The 16,812-nt window shown below is 27.6% G+C and overlaps 1 protein-coding gene across 3 annotated transcripts in view; it reads left to right on the top strand.

The window, feature by feature from the left end:
* NO66 (Bifunctional lysine-specific demethylase and histidyl-hydroxylase NO66) overlaps positions 1-11,676 on the top strand; it is a 47,510-nt gene extending 35,834 nt beyond the window's left edge. For all 3 annotated transcript variants that reach the window (XM_043050392.3, XM_043050391.3, XM_087163765.1), the window contains 5 exons: positions 941-1,045; positions 3,934-4,075; positions 5,390-5,507; positions 8,517-8,718; positions 11,436-11,676. In XM_043050392.3, the coding sequence (XP_042906326.2) occupies positions 941-1,045; positions 3,934-4,075; positions 5,390-5,507; positions 8,517-8,718; positions 11,436-11,546 (678 nt within the window). In that variant the 3' untranslated portion in view covers positions 11,547-11,676. The remainder of the gene's footprint in view (positions 1-940; positions 1,046-3,933; positions 4,076-5,389; positions 5,508-8,516; positions 8,719-11,435) is intronic.
* Positions 11,677-16,812: the final 5,136 nt, after the last annotated feature.

Here is a 16,812-nt window from a genome sequence, read left to right as displayed (position 1 = left end):
GGCTAGGTCAGATTTTACAAATTCAAATAAAATGTTCAGTCTTATGATTTTTGAAAATGGCAACTCTGAATGTAAAGAATAAGATTCAATCACATTAAAATAATTAATAAAATTTATAAAACTTGAAAAGAAAGTTTCTAAGAAAGGATTATTATTACAACTGAATAAAAATTAAATATTTGATTGCTATGTGAAACACGTATTCTTGATGTATTTGTTGGTTCGTAGTGAATAATATTTTAACAATTTTAAAGATGTACATATTTAAAATTTTATTTTATTTTCTATTTGCATCTAATTTTTCTGTTGCACATTGCAAGTCTGCTATAATGGACAATATTTCTACATTTTATTTTGAAATAATAAAAAAATATTTTAAATAGCTTAATATTTTAAAGTCTCTTCCTTCGTTAGTGTTCTTATATTATAAGTCTGAAATACTATAATTACAGTACCCTTCTTGATTACTTGCATATTGTTAAATTATAAAACTCACTAAAATATTTAACTGAATAGTTTAAATTTTGTCATTCATGTTCCAACTGCACATTTTTGTAGAAAAAATGAATGAGTATCATTGCACCAATAAGAGAAAAGTTTTTCTACTTAAACAAATTTCTATGACTCTTGCTGTTTTTAACTTTCTGTTTTCCTGTAAAACAATGTCCAGTTTATACAATCTATGTTGTGAGATTGAGACTTCTAATTTAAAAAGAACATTACTTTATACAGTGCCTATCCTATGTAGATTTTACTGTAGTCTTTAATATTTAGATGAATATAAAAACATTTTATTTGATCATTTTTGAAGAAATTTGTAAAATTTTTAAATGTAGGTTCTCTTCTTTTTTTTCTTCTTTCTTATTGCAATAGAATTGAGTCATTGTATTACTCATATTCCTATTTTTTTATTTTATAACATTTTGTTAACTTTTACCAGGCTACCAGTAAAGCTGTGGAAAGAGCCATGTTGAATGATGTTACATTTAGACAATCCATTTCCAAAGACTATATGGATTATATAGGTACCTGTGTTGCTGAGTCCGTAAGTGCTAGTTATGATTTTCTTTTAAAAAAATGTCTCTTAACTTCCATTAAGTCTGGCTGCAGTTGTAGTGAGGTTTGCTTGAAATTTTATCAAAAAAATTTTTAGTTATGAAAAAACACAAATGCTAAAAAATGGCTTCATAAAGGAGACGCACACCTGAGCCTAATGAAAAAAGCTGACATAAGCTGAAACAAATATATTGTTTTTGCACCAAAACACAAATTTGACTTCTTAGTCAAATTTTTGAAAAATGGGCGTGAATTTTCTTCTTATGAGATCGTTTCATTGTACTTTTCAATACACATTGTGTCATGAGGCAAAGTTCACCATGTCCACAATCTACTTCCTTTTACGTTATTGGGTGGCTTGTGATTTAACAGCTAGTTCATATCTCAAGATTGTTGATTCATATACTTCTGCGAATTAAAAATTCATATTCTGATAAAGTTTTCTTGATAGTACTGGTAATCTAAAATTTTAATTTTGTAACTTCCGTAAAACTCATTGCTGATTTATTTCTCTCTTACCATCATCATCCCATATTCCTTTTACCCAGAATTCTCGTTCATGTACAAAACGTTTTATTTTTTTTTACGCAGATTTGTAAGAGTGAAACGTAACTTCAAATTAAGTTCGAGAACACGGGAGTGAGTCTAAACTAAGTTAATTATAGCTATGTTCAAGATGAATTAATTAATTGCCATGGATAAATATAACAAAAGTGTAAAGTTCATAACGCAAAAAATTTTTCCAACTATTTATGATTGTTTGCTTATTGAAAAAAAAATTAAATAACCATATCAGACGCAATAAGCCTAATTTGTGATCAATGTTAGACAGTATGAGGTTATCTACAATTGTCTATTTTGTTAGAAATTCCGATTTGTAACAAGAATTATCAATTCAATACCATATATTTATGTCCTTAACTGCATAAAGTAGAATAAACATTTTTAATATGATATTACAACGTGGAAATTTCGAATTTCTTGCATTTAAGTAGTCACTTTTTAATGCACTAGTCTCCATCTTAATCTATGTGGTAATTCAATAAATTTTTTGTCCATTATTGCTGTTGATTTTCTGATGGTATTTAAAAACGAACCCTATATTATTCTTATACCGTGCAAAATTTGCAATCATATTTTTATTCGTTTGATTTGCACCGATACCGTAGTAAATCCATGCGGCTTTTTCTATCATTTTATAGCAATTATTGCTATGCATTTTTCCAAGATATTTTAAAATTTCCTTATTTTTCATATGTAATTACTATGACACACAGAATTAGAATTGGGCATTTGGTTAGTAATTCTTTGAGTTGACTGCCGCCATTTTCTCAGTCAGTTTTTTGCAGTTCTGTTTGTCATGGATTTGTTCAGTCATGGATATTAATATCCCACTATTTTTTATTTATTATTATGGTACATGATATTGGATCGCATGTTTGAGCAATTATTTTTAACATGCTGGATTTACACTCAATCAGTATTTCTTTTGGTTTTTATTTTTCATGACAGTTGCTAGTTTTCTCTTGCATTAGTTAAATCCCAATGTATTCCATACGATATTATTATGATATAGAAATTAGAATCTAAGTTTTGAGTGTTTACTATTTAATTAATGATCTTATCAAAAGTTGAATAGATTTTTTTGGCACATATTGCTACTGATTTTTGCATTGTTTTCTTAAAATCCTGTTATTTTTAATATGATATTATTTATTAACAAGACTATTTTTTTTTTTCAATTTGTGCTACATATTTCATGGTTTTTAAAAACTGGAACAACAACTCATCAAATGCAAAAAAGAGAAGAAAGTGAGATTTTTTTTTAAAATCAAAATTCCATAATACATTAATTAATTCATGTATTGATGAGCAAAAACATTATAAGATAGAAACTTTTTTCTTTCACGTTTTACATTTTATAAATGTTACTTTTGTGTATAAAATAATAGTCCGTTATTTAATATTTTTACAAAAGCAAAATGAAACTACACATTGAGAAAAGACATTTTAGTTTGATAGTGAAACCAAAAATACATAATCTAAATCTAACCATTACTTCTTAAAAAATTTCAGATCATTTCTTCATTGAGCAATCACATCTTTTTTGTTTTGCAATTACTTTTTTGATGATATCAGATTTATTGCATTTATTTAAATTATTAAAAGCAGATGTGTTTGATAAAATTTTCAAAACAGTTTTGCTTAAATAAATAATGTTTTAATTTCACCTGTAAAACTTGCATACATTTTCTACTGTTGCTTTATTTTATATGATCTAATAAACAAATAACTTTTATTCAGTTTTAAAATTTTCAGATAAATGCAAGTTCAACTTGTTTATAATTATTGTCTTACTTCTTTGCAATGTTTTATTCTTGGTATTTTTATATTGAGAAGATACAAAACAGCAAAAATTAGTTATAACAAAAATTCACTTTTTTTTTTACTTGGCGTACTCTTTCTCTATTTTTAATGTAAGTTCATAGGTTCTCCTATCTAATTGACTCATAATGTTGAAATTTCCATGGTGTATCAATCTGACTATATATGACTTGCACTGTATTTTAAATCTAAAAGTATCTTTTAATAGTTACCTTTCATTATTTACTTTTAAATTATTTTGTTTAGCTTGAATTTAAAGATTAAATTATTAATTTAAATAAATATTTGATTCTTTTTTCTATTTATCTTTCTTCTTACTTTTTAATTTATTCTAATATATTAAGCATAATATTTATAATTTTTCATTTTGTTGCATCATCTTCAATTGTACGGAAAAAAAATATTTCTACTGCTACTAACTTTTTTTTTCAAAAAATTTATTGCTGTTAGTATTATTTTTAAAAAGTAAATTCTTTGTTGTTGCTGTTTTAGAAAGCATTTAAACGATATGGACTTATAAATAAAATCAAAGAACTTGCCAAAAGAGCCATGACATACATTGATGTTGATGAAGCTGCTGATCTGCATTCTCTAAAATTCCTTGAAACATCTTTACCACCTACATTTACCAAAAGTAAGTTATTCCTTAATTGTCCGATCTGTGCACATTATTGCATTAATATTAACTTCTGCATGTAATCATATTTTTTATGATTAGCTACTTCAAAATTATGCATTCAATTTTTGCTAATTTTTATAATTATTTTTAATTTTGAAACAGAGACAATTTCTGTTTTATTGAATGTTTTCCAAACCTGTAAATATGTTAAATTATCAAAACATGGAAAAATATGTTTTTTAGTAGCAAAAAACATCTGAGAAATACTGGTGTTTTGAAAAAATAATTTTTTAATTTGCATTTATAAGGAAAAATGTAGAACATACATATTAACTTACAAGCAGTTTTAATCCTTTATGCAACAGTTTTTTTTTCTTTCTTTTTTTGAAGTTATACTTCTTATGGGACTTCCAACAAGCTTGCGTTAAACGTTTAACGCTTCATTTTTATTGGCCGGGAAATCACGTGGTAGGATCCAGTTTTCCCTCATACATCTCCATATTGTTTTGGTCCTCACTAGCATAAAATTAATAAAAGTCATAAAAGTATTGTTTTTCTATAAATAATTTTTTAGTTTGTTTTTGTACACATATAATTTAATAGGGTAGTATTTTTTATTTTCAAACTCAGTGGATAACAATTGTAAAAAATGAAGGTTACATCTCTTGTGAATATCAATTGATTGTTATGTTTTCTCTTTTCTAATTGCCATTTATATTTCACCAAATGCAGCCATGAGGGATATGAAATTATTTATTGAAAAATCTTTATTGCCACTATCCACTGCAGGTTCACTAGCTCTAGCAAACGTTACTGGTGAAGAAATTGATTATTGTGAACGGCCTGTGATCCTTGCAGGAGATTTTAATGTGAATTTCTCGTTACCTGAAGCTGAAACATTATTAACCTTCCTTAAAGACAAATTTGGATTGGAAATGATAAATGGTAGGAATGATCCAACAACCAAAGGGGGAACTACCATTGATGCAGTTTTTGCAAGAAATATTGAAAAAATAGAACTCAAGCATTTCGTATCTTACTTTAGTTATCATAATCCCATTGTAAATGTTATAGATTTTGTTATGTATTTCTCCTCTCAAAAATTATAATTAAATGATGCGATCAATTGCGAATTGTAAGCAATGTTAATAATTAACGTCGCAGGTTACGAAGTTTAACTTCTTCCGCACGGAGGGACTCCACACACTATTTTTTTTTTCTCTTTTCATTCCTATTGTAATCATTATTTTTATTCAAATAGTTTCATGTATAAAATAAATAATTATATGTCTTAACTTCTATATTTTATACTAATATAAACTCTTGTAGTTGAAAAAGAGCGCAGTTTACATGGTAATGGAAGTTACTGGAGGCATGGAGCGATTAATCTAAAAGGATTGATCAAAGAGGGTACAGAAGTTCAGTTGATAAAAAAGAGAAATCAAAGGTATTTATGTTTAAACTGTTTTTCTTCTTTTTTCCAATGCCCACCTGGTGAATGACCTTTCGTCATACAGACATCTGAAGGGCAGATTTGCTGCCACTCTTTCAGGGGCACCATATTAAGTGGGCCAATGTTGCTCCCACAGTAAGGACTGATAGTACAGAGAAGGAAAGGACATCCATGCCTTGCCCGAGATTCAAACTCAGAACCTTTCTGGTGCAAGGCCAGTTCCCTGACCCCCACACAGGCCGGTCGGTTTGAGTTAATGTTTAAACTTAATTTAAATTATTTAATAAGACCCGTAAATCTTTTGAAGTTGAATCGTAGTTAAAGATTTATGTCTTGTATTTTTAGGTAAAATATTTTGTACTGATAAAATTTCATATGCACCTTGTCCTAATTATCCTTGGTATGCTAATTTAACAATGCAAGGAAACTAATTAAAAAAATAAGTATCTACATATTGGTTTAGAATTGCAATTACGGTAATTATAACTTTTCTAATTTGAGCATAACTCGGGTTAAAAGAGGAATATTTGGAAACTTGTTATATCAAAGTAGTCACAAAAATATTTGTTCATAAAAAATTCACTCTTAAAAAGGAGTTAAAAATTAAAAGCCTCTTATGCATCTAAAAATAAAAGCCATCTAAGCAATTAAGTGTTTCAAGTATGAAGTCTTTCTTTGTTTTATCAGAACTCACTATGTTATAGCTTGGAAACTGATGATTTAAAAGCGTGTGTGGGGATTGCAATGATGTTTAATAGAGTCTTTCTTTAGCTATTGCTGGTGTGTCTGCTTATATTTTTCTGTGCAAATAATTTGGAATTGTATTTTCGAAAGGGGCAAACAAACCCCATACATTTTACCTTTCAGTGTGAATAAAAGGTGATAATCCTTTTAAAATCATCTAACAATTGCATTTTTGTTCCTTACAACTTTTATTTTTGATAATTTCAGTTTCAACTCTTTAAGTGCTGGAAGTAATTGTGAGTTTCCCAGAGAACAATGGGTTTTCCCGAGTTTTTTTTCTTTTCTTTTTTTTTTCGCTTAATGGTCATATGCATTTTTCCTACAAGTGTATTTCAATCTATTATTAGGCATTGAAATTGTTTTATGTAACCATTTGTTTTTAAAAAAAATTATCCAGTGAAATTATCATTTAATTATCTTGTCGTCTTTGCTATTTTGGTGACTTTTTTTTTTTTTGGTTTCAGTTTTCTATTAAATGAGTAATTTGTTTTTATTCAAATTAAAAATTTTAAAACTTTGAGACTATACACATTTTTTTAAAAATTAATGTATAGTTTTTAATAAAAGGAATCACCTAGGATAGGAATCACCATAGGATTTATTAGATAATTTTTTTCATAATTATCATGAAACTTTCAGGTAATAAATAAACATTGTTAGAGTGATAAAAATCGATCAAAGTTTTTATGTTAAGAAAAATTTCTGCATATATATGCAAATTTGAAATATATATATTACATACATATGGACGCATATAGCTGGGGAAAAAAATCATCCTGAAAAACTTTTGATTTAATGATTAGATTTCATGTGCTAGGACTGCATTCTAATGGTTTGAGTATTTGACCTCGAATATGCTAATAATTTCTTGCAGACGATTACAAAATCAGACTCAAAAATGTTCTTTCTCTGAATAAGCATATCTGATTTTTCAATGGATAAATAGTGACAACAGCAATTATAGTCATTATAGTTTTGTCAGTAGAGTTATCAAAATTTTTAATTCCATAATGCTAATATTTTTTCGCATTTCACTGTTTCACAAGAATTTAAGTCAATTGAAACATTTTTACACACAATTATAAAGTTGTTTATCCAAAAAAAATTACATACCAAAAATTAACTTTAATAATTATTTACTATTTTATTCGCAAGGTATCCGCATACCTGGAAAGTCATTGAAAAATCATGATTTTCATGAATCAGATTCACACATCATGATCCATATTCATGTGATTCAAAAACCACACATCCTGATCTGTATTTGTGTGATTTAAAAATCACACATTGCAATTTGTGTTCACATGATAAACAAATTGCCCATCAGGATTTGTATTAATGTGATTTATAAATTACAAATGCGATCCACATTTGTGCAGTTTTAAAAATTACACATCGCAATATGTATTTGCTTTATTTAAAAATCGCCCATCATGATCCTCATTCCTTCGATTTAAAAAATCCCACAACGTGATCTATATTTCTGCAATTTAAAAATAACTACTCGCTAACTGCATTTGTGATTTAAAAAATTACACTTTGTAATTGGCATTGGTGACATTTAAAAGTCACATAGTGCAATCCCAATTCATACAATTTAAAAATCACACATTGAGATTTGTATTCACGACTTAAAAATCACTAAGTCATAAAATTTTTTAAGATTTTTTTTGTGTTAAAGATTTGAAGTGCATTTTTTGAAATTTCATTTGCATTTTATTCTGATTTCATTTGATATTTTCACATTTGTTCTCTATTTGATATCTCTGAGTATCTCTTTTTACCATATATATTTTCTCTATTTGACACTATTATAACTCTATTTAAGTATCACTTTTTCACCAGATATATGTATATATATATATATTTTTCTTAGAACTTCATATTCAAAAGAAATATTTAGCAATTTCTTATGATATAAATAAAATGTTCAAAAAATAAGCACACAAAATATAGACTAGAACATTTGAAATTTTGCATTTAGTGGTAAGTGTTCTTGTACATAATAACAATGTAACTTAATAATCATATAATAAATTTTTTTTTAGTTATATTAAAATTATATCTGTTATATTGTAGCAAGAAATTTATTCAACTAAAATGGTTGGAGCCTAATAAATATAAAAAAATTTAGTGTGACCTAATTTTAAAAAGGATTTTTTTACTGGCATTAAATCCAACTTGTAGTTAATAGCCAAAAAAAAAATGTTTCATGTTAGGCTTTGAAATAAAATTCAAATTTCTATCTATTTGATTTAGATTAATTATTGATGACAACAATCCAAGATTATATCATACTCTTGAGAATCTAAGAGACCCCAGGCCAGTTTCTGAGGAAGAATCATTAGCAACTTATGTGGAATTTGAAATGGAAGCAGTTCCTTCATATTTGTTTCTCCTTAATAAATATCCAGACTTTGTGAAAGTGAGAGATATACCTCTGAAGGATACATTGGATAAGGTAATATATTTACAAAGAAATGCAATGAAATATAAGGAAAATATTGAAAAAATTAAAAAGCAAAAGAACAAAACTAGTGAACGATATAATCTTGTCGTCAGCTCACACGATTATATCTTTACCTAATTTTGTATTCAGGCTTTTGAATTCTTTAAAATTAATTTTTTTAACAAATTTTCATATTTTTAAAAATATTTTATTTAATAATAATTTTTCTTCTCTTTAAAAATATTGTTTTTTTTTTTGCATTTTTAACTTATTTTACGGGTCTTGCAATTTATGTGCAGTAAATAAAACTTATTATTTTTTTCTTAATTTTCTCTGTTAATCTCTCTTTTCTTTAATTCTTTATTGTCTTTTTGCTTTGTTTATATATATATATATACACATTTTACCTACTTGAATAGTGTATCTTAAAATTGTGATAAAATTTTGACTCATTTACATGTATGACAATCTTATAATATATTGCTTATATGATTTATAAGCTACAAAACCTGATTCCCGAACAACATTAAAATCTTTTTTTCTTTTTTTTTCACTATTAAAAATAATCCATATATTCTTAAAAATATATTACCTAGTTCTACACCGGTGTCGAAAAGTTAAGCATACTTTTAAACTGGACACATATGTAAAAGTATGCTTAACTTTTTAACAGTGGTGTGCTTTATTTTCACTAAACATTCAAATTGTAATTATTATTACATGTAACTTATTGTTAAGAAATTTCTATAGTATCAAAAGATCAATCAAATCTGTTGCATTATCATGCTATACTGGCCATATATGAAAAAACTAATTTAGCATTTCAATATTTTATAAAATATTTTAAGATTTTATGCATTAAATTGGTACAGGTTAATGAGGCTTGTTAATTGTTGGAATTATGATAGTGAATAAATCATTGTTATAAAAATTATTTGTAAATAAATGCTGTCGATTTGTCATAAACATTTCTTTCACATGCTTTGCTGGCATTGTATGGAAAAGGAAAAAAAACTAAACACATTCTGGGTACACATGAGGTTCAGGGTGGGCACTGACCTGAAAAAATTTGAATACCTGGAATTACCAGGGAATTTTTTTATTCTGTGAAAAACTTGGAAAAGTCAGGAAAATTAGGATAAAAACCTGAAAAAAATCAGGGAGTTTTAAAGAAAATCTAAACAATTTTTCCCTCAAGTTTCTTAAATTGATCAATCATTATACCCATTTTTCGACAGAAATTTATTGCCAAACGGTCGAAATATCAACTTAGCAATACTTTGCTTGCATCAAGACTTGCTCCATTATTACCCTGTTCAACTAGTTAAGAATGCCACATAAAATACTATGATGGTTACTAAATGACTAAGCAGTTTATGAAAGGCAAAGATTTTGATTTTTTAAAATTTATTGTTGTGTCTTTGTCGGAGAAAATTATAACTTCGTAATGTCATGTAAAGTCATGAATTTGAAAATCTAAAATGTAGCAGATACCCTGTATTTTATAAGCTATAAAAATTAATCAAATGATTAACAAAATCTCGCTAAGTTGTTAAAATAAATTTAATTTATGTAATTATTTTTTCAAGAATATATATTAAAAAACTTACATTCTTAATAATTAGTGATGTAACGAATAGTGATGGGGCCGAATACCGAATATTCGGCCAAATACTTACTTTTTAAAAATTTCTCTTTTGATTGTAATTTTGTAATTAAAGTAATTTTCAAATTTTAAATTAAAAATGGAATAAGTATTAACGAAATTGCCTTTTTAATCTTTGTATATTTAAAAAAATTTTAACAACTTGATTTATTTTTTGTAATAATTTAAATATCTTGATGCCAATAACAAGGCAATATGGCTTTTATAAATCTAAATAATTAATAATAGCAAATTTAAGTTATAGTTATACTTGTAATTTATATGCTATTTTATTTAAAATAAAAACTCATTACTACTGTTAAATGTATTCTTAACTTTCTTTTTTGTCAGAAAAATTATTAAAACCCAAAAAATTGAGAACTTTTTAAAAAGTTTCACTTTTGAAATTTAATTTTGTAATTAAATAATTGTCAAATTTTGAATTAAAAATGAAATAAATATTAACAAATTTGCTTTTCTAAACTTTCTATATTTTAAAAAAAATTTAACAACTTGATAACAAATTTGCAACAAGAAAACATTTTTATCTATGTAACATTATTAAATACACTTATGTATTATACAACTTAACTTGAGTAAATGTTAGATTTTCTAATAATTAATGCAGTGAAATGTAAGTCTGCAATATTCATGATTAAATATATTTAAAAGCACGTGTAAAAAAATATCTTTCTTTATTATTATGAATTTATTCAGCTAAATATCTAATAATATTCATATTCGGCCGAATAACTTCATTATTCGGCCGAATAACTTCAGTATTCGGCTAGGCCGAATACCGAATAGTGGCCAAATATTCGTTACATCTCTATTAATAATATTCATTAGAATATTGACATTTTTCTTGGAGTTTAAGTGCCCATTCTGCACTAAGTGAAGAAGAAAAAAAACCTCTGACCTGGAAGTTTTAAGATTTTTTTACCGGGAAAAATCAGGGAGATTTGAAATCTGATTTGAGAGGTCACTCTGAGGTTACTAACGTAAGGGTGAAAAATTTTTTATTTTTATGTAAAATAGCCAATTCTGAGCTACTTTTTTCATTTTATTTATTGTTCATTTTCAGATATCTTTTGCAACTTCCTTATATGAAAATGGTTTACTTATGACCAAAGAGCCTTTACCACCTGGATCCGAGGAAGATTATCATTGGATGGGGACTGAGAGCAACATTTAATAGCCTGAACATTCTGAAATCTAATGACTCATGTGCTTTTTATGTTTTACTAAAAAGTTGTTGTATAAAATCGATTTTTTTTTCTCGTTTTTTTTTACTTAGATTTTAATAAATTAAAATAACTGTTGTATATTTTCTTTTAAATCAATTAAAAATTTTGACTTTGATTTGTATAAAAATTAAATATTTTTAATCCCATTTTAATTACGAAGTGTAACATACTGTGCACAAAAAAAGAAAAGCTACGCCCTGAGTAACATTTGATTTAATTATGTAATTTTCATGAATTACAACTCGATCTTAATGGTCCGGTGACCCCAAATCTTCTAATTAATGTAGACACTATTTTAAGTCACGAAATTTGACACAAAGACATACTTTCTCTGAATAAGCATACCTTTTTTCCGACAAACTTTAATTTCTGATTCTCAAAATATTAGGAATAGCTACAATTTGAAAAATATGGCTCCAATAAATTACTCGAATGCAGTCCAAAGTTAGGACTTTTTAATTTTGAAAATACTTTTTGCGTAATTCGCCCTACCTTGAATTTTTTAAGCAAATTGAAAAATATTGGCACACAAGTATAAAATGCATTCATCCAAAGTTAATTCCATCGAAAATAAATTTTTATGATTATATTTTATTAAATAACTAGTCGTCTGTTGCAACCAGCTGATCCACTTACACGGACTCACAGCTTTGCAGTTACACATTGTTTTCCACCTTCAGATAGCCACCACTTCGTTGCTTCACGTGGATTCTCCTGAAGTCGAACTGCATTGCTCTAATTCTGTGGCATTTCTATTTTAGAAACATTATAAGACTGGGGGGAAATCGTGCACGTACTAGCCACTTTTTGGCTCCCTACACGAACTCGCTGCTTCATTGTTCCATATTGACCCTTCAGCCTTCAACAACGTTATATACATTGATATGAAAAGATATATTTATTGATATATGTATATGAAAAGAAAAAAAGTAGGAGTTTAATAATACTTAAATTTCTACATATCAATATTAAAGCAAAGTGTTCTTTGCTTTAATATTAACATCAAATAAATACAGTTAACAGTTGGAGTATATAATGAAACCTATTCTTAGTGATTCTCTGAAAAAGTTTTTAAGCCTAAAAAATCAAAATACTTTTCAATCTCAATAAATGATGCTATAAGTAACACGGTCTTTAAAAGTCCTTAAGAACTGCTTAATTTTTATTTTGGAAAATAAGGGCCCTTAATAGTACTTAATTTTGGTATAAGGTTTTTGAAAGTCCTTAATTTTTCAGCATTACTATACCCTGTAACAAAATTGCAGTGACAAGACGACATTGGCCCAGAACTTAACAAACTCAATTTACGCCAAGAGTATCATAAAACTGTGTGGTGTTTGATTGTATTTTTGGCAGTTATTGATATTCCGGTTTTAAAATGTTCCGATATATTTTAGACAATAGGGGAAATTCGAATTACGTATTTACTTTTTGATGTAATGATTCAATTATTTTTAATCGATTTTTTGGCAATCGATTTCCACAAAGTTTGAAATCTGATATTTTAAATACAATCTTATTTATTATAACAACCAAAACACTTATTTGAGCTTCTCTTTTTTAAAGAGTCCTTTTTGCGTGATTTCGTAGTCGATCTTTGTTTCGGGTTTTACTGCCACAGGTTTTAAGATTTTTAATTTTTATACGAATTTTAATTAATAATCGTTCAATTTATTTACGAATTTTGATTTATGTAATGGATTTACAAAATTCGAAAGAGGAAATAATTAGTGTGTGTTATAATAATTAGTCCTAAAAAGTGCGAGGATATAATATTAGAATTAAAGAAATACTACATTTATAATTAAAAAAATTCGCCTATAATATTAGAATTAAAGAAATACTACATTTATAATTATAAAAAACTTTTAAAATTTTTTATTCTATACTTTTTTCTGTAAACACAATTTTTCTGTTACTTTAATTTAGTAATTGCTATAATTAAAAGTGTCTCGCAGAAAAATACTAGTGCTAGGGAAGTTTGGCCACAGAAAGCCTGAAAAAATTCTGCCACAGGGTCACTATAGTTGATAGAAACAATTTTTCAGTTCGATTTTTTATAACAAAAGTTTGTTCTTTTATTACCTAGAATTAGTCCGTGCATCAAGAGTTGGGCATTTTAGAGAGACAATAAGGGATATGTGTGAAGGGGCTACAGGCAAAGGCCATAGAAATGTGTTGATACCTTTAAAAAATCGTTTTAGACCCTTTTATTTATGTTTCACTGAAAACAAATAAACATATTGGTTTGAAAATTATAAATCTTGTCAAATAATCACAATCAGCAAGAAATTATAAATCTTATTCTATAAAAATTTTCATACAAAAATTTAGTGCAATGACTTGAAAAATTTTCTTTTAAGCTTAATGAAAAAAAAGTGGAATGATTTAAGGTGGTTAGATATTAGTATGGTCTGTTTTTACTTGAAATAGGACCTACTTTAAGTTAAGTTAACATAGTTAAAAAAAACTACTCTCATGCATATCTCTAATTCTTAGTATTAATTCATTTTATATAAATTAAACATTTTATTAAAAACTTGTAATAATTTTTTCCCAAATTTCTTTATTTACTCTTTTTCTTAAAAATACGAAAAAAGTTGTAAATCCTAATTTTACATTTCAATTAAATTATTAAAAATGGAATATATATTTGTTTCATAGATGTCGTTAACCCATGCCAATCTGAAAAATATTTTTAAAAAACTCTACCCTGGTTTGCCAAAAATTGCCTGGTCCAACTTTGATGAGCCTTGTTAATTAATACAATTATATCAGTACTTAAATTTAAAAAAATTTTTATTATTTTTTATTATTTATTGATTTTCTTTTATAAGACAGGTAAATAATTGGCACTGTATTCGATGATAAACAATCATACTATTTTTAAAAATAGTCTTAAGGTCCTTAATTTTTCAAAAAAAGTGCTTAATTTTGTTTAAAAAAAGTCCTTAATTTTTGCTTTGTTAAAAAAGTAGGAACCCTGTAACATTTACTCCGAAAAAAATATAATTCGGTATCGTGGGCCTCATATTTCTCTAAAATATGAATTCTCAAATGTGATATATTTTCTCTAAAATATGAAAGACCACTCGAAATTTTCTATTTAAGTGTTATAATTAATTCCTTATCTTTGTCTGTTTATTATATTTTAATCAGAGAATAGGTCTCTTATGGCCCTTAAACAAGCATTGAATCCGAAATTTGCAGCCAGCCTTTAATAGAAGTAGCTTTTGAATTAGGAATATATGCAGAATAAAATCCTTTCCAAAAAAACAAACGGAAATTTCTGAATCGCTCAAAATTACTGCAAAAGACTGTATTAACTCATTGTTTCTCAACAGGGGCGGTGGGAATATGCTGACGGGCGCTGAATTTGTTTTGAGCGGTAAGGGGGCTATGAGCATGTTTGTTCATTCAAATTTAATTTTAAAACTTCGATACAAAATGATTAGAATAAGATTAATTTCATAAATAAAATTAATCTAAAATTAACATTGAAGAAAAATTAATTTGACAAATTAAGTTCATCCGATTCAGCATTTGTACCAGCAATAAAACGAACTTATGTAACACCCATTCTTCAATCCGAAGCATGAGTCAGTTGTTTTTGTCAAATTCAAGCTATTTAGCGAAGTGCATGCGCTTTCAGTATAAATGTTTGATTTGACCCTTGTTTCTTAGGATGGTTATCGTTCGCTTCCTTTCAGTTTTTCCCCCAGATTATGATTCGATTTCATTGTTTATTTGACCAGGTACGTGCTCAAATTAGTTCTTTATCGTAAATTATTTATTAATTTTGAGGAATATGGGTTTCTTTCATCGTTTGTATTTTGCTGCCACAAACAATGTCGGTTAACAAAAAGAAGTGTCGGCAATACAGTGTCACATACTTGAAGTTCGAATTTGTTCAATCGCAGAAGAACTCTCAATTACGCAAATGTTTACTTTGTTACAAAGTGCAAAAAATTCATCCTGACAAACAAAATATAGATTTGTCATTTTTCACGAACATCGAGGATAAGTTTTAGAAGGTATTTTCGGCCTCAGGCTCACTAGCAACCTCATCACAAAAATGCGACGATAGTTTGATAGCCTCTTATAATATATCAAAATTAATTGCTAAATCTGGGAATCTTTCTTAACATCGGTGAAGCGTTGACTCTGCCGCCTGGCAAGGAAGTTTTAGAAACAATTTTACATCAACCAGCCGCATTTAATATAATCAAAAATATCTTATTAAGCAACGATACAGTGCGGTGACGAATTGATGAGATAGTTGAAGTTTCCTTGTGCAAACTTTTGATATCCAACGAATTTCCCTTCAAGTTGATGAGTCAACCTTACCAAGTAATGGGGCTTTACTGTTGGCGTACGTCTGGTTTGTGAAGGACGGAAAAATTATTCAAGAAATGCTTTTTGCAAGAAGCTTGATTGAAGATATCAAAGGTAAATCGATAGATCTGTTTTTAAGATTACTTTAAAGAGAAAAACATTCCTCTTTCAAATATGTTGCCACTGATAGACCTCCTACAATGATGGGTCGATATCGTGGGTTTATCACCTTTTTAAAGAGGGTGGTACCACATATTTTAGCTGTTCACTGCGTAATTCACAGACAGCATTTAGTTGTAAAAAATCTCAGTGATTGTTTGCATCAGTCATTGCAAAATATGTCGAGCTCTGCTGTGAACAAAATTCGCAGTAATGCTCTCAACGATCGATTATTCAAAAACTGTGTAAAAAAAAAAAAATTCAATCGCTTGCTAGTACATAATGAGATTCTCTGGTTTTCCTAAGGCGTCTGTCTCAATAGGTTTTAGAATATTTTCGACTCTGTGCTTGAGTTCCTCGAAGTCAGAGATGTATGTCTGAGAGAGACGGATTACTAGAATTTAAGATAGACGTTGCATGCTTGAAGGATTTATTTGCAAAATTTAATGGTGTTAATTTAAAACTTCAAAGCGACGAACTCAATTTGATCACTACAAAATCAGTTATATCTGCCGTTTTAAAATAAACTCATTTTGTGGAAGCGGAATAAGTTCAGACAACTTCCAATCTAATCGGATCTTAAAAAGAATGATGAAATTCCCTCTGATACTAAAGAATATTGTCAACACCAAAAGTCTTCACGGTTGGACTTTTCTCACCGTTTAATAGATGATTTATCCCTGAAAGCCCCTCCAGGGGTTATGAACCCTTTTGTGAAGA

This window comes from Parasteatoda tepidariorum, chromosome 5 (assembly GCF_982258835.1).
Source record: "Parasteatoda tepidariorum strain Cologne lab strain chromosome 5, Ptep-v5.0, whole genome shotgun sequence".
NCBI lineage: Eukaryota > Metazoa > Arthropoda > Arachnida > Araneae > Theridiidae > Parasteatoda > Parasteatoda tepidariorum.
The sequence above is the reverse complement of the archived record's forward strand: the minus strand, read 5'-3'. Positions and strand labels throughout refer to the sequence as shown.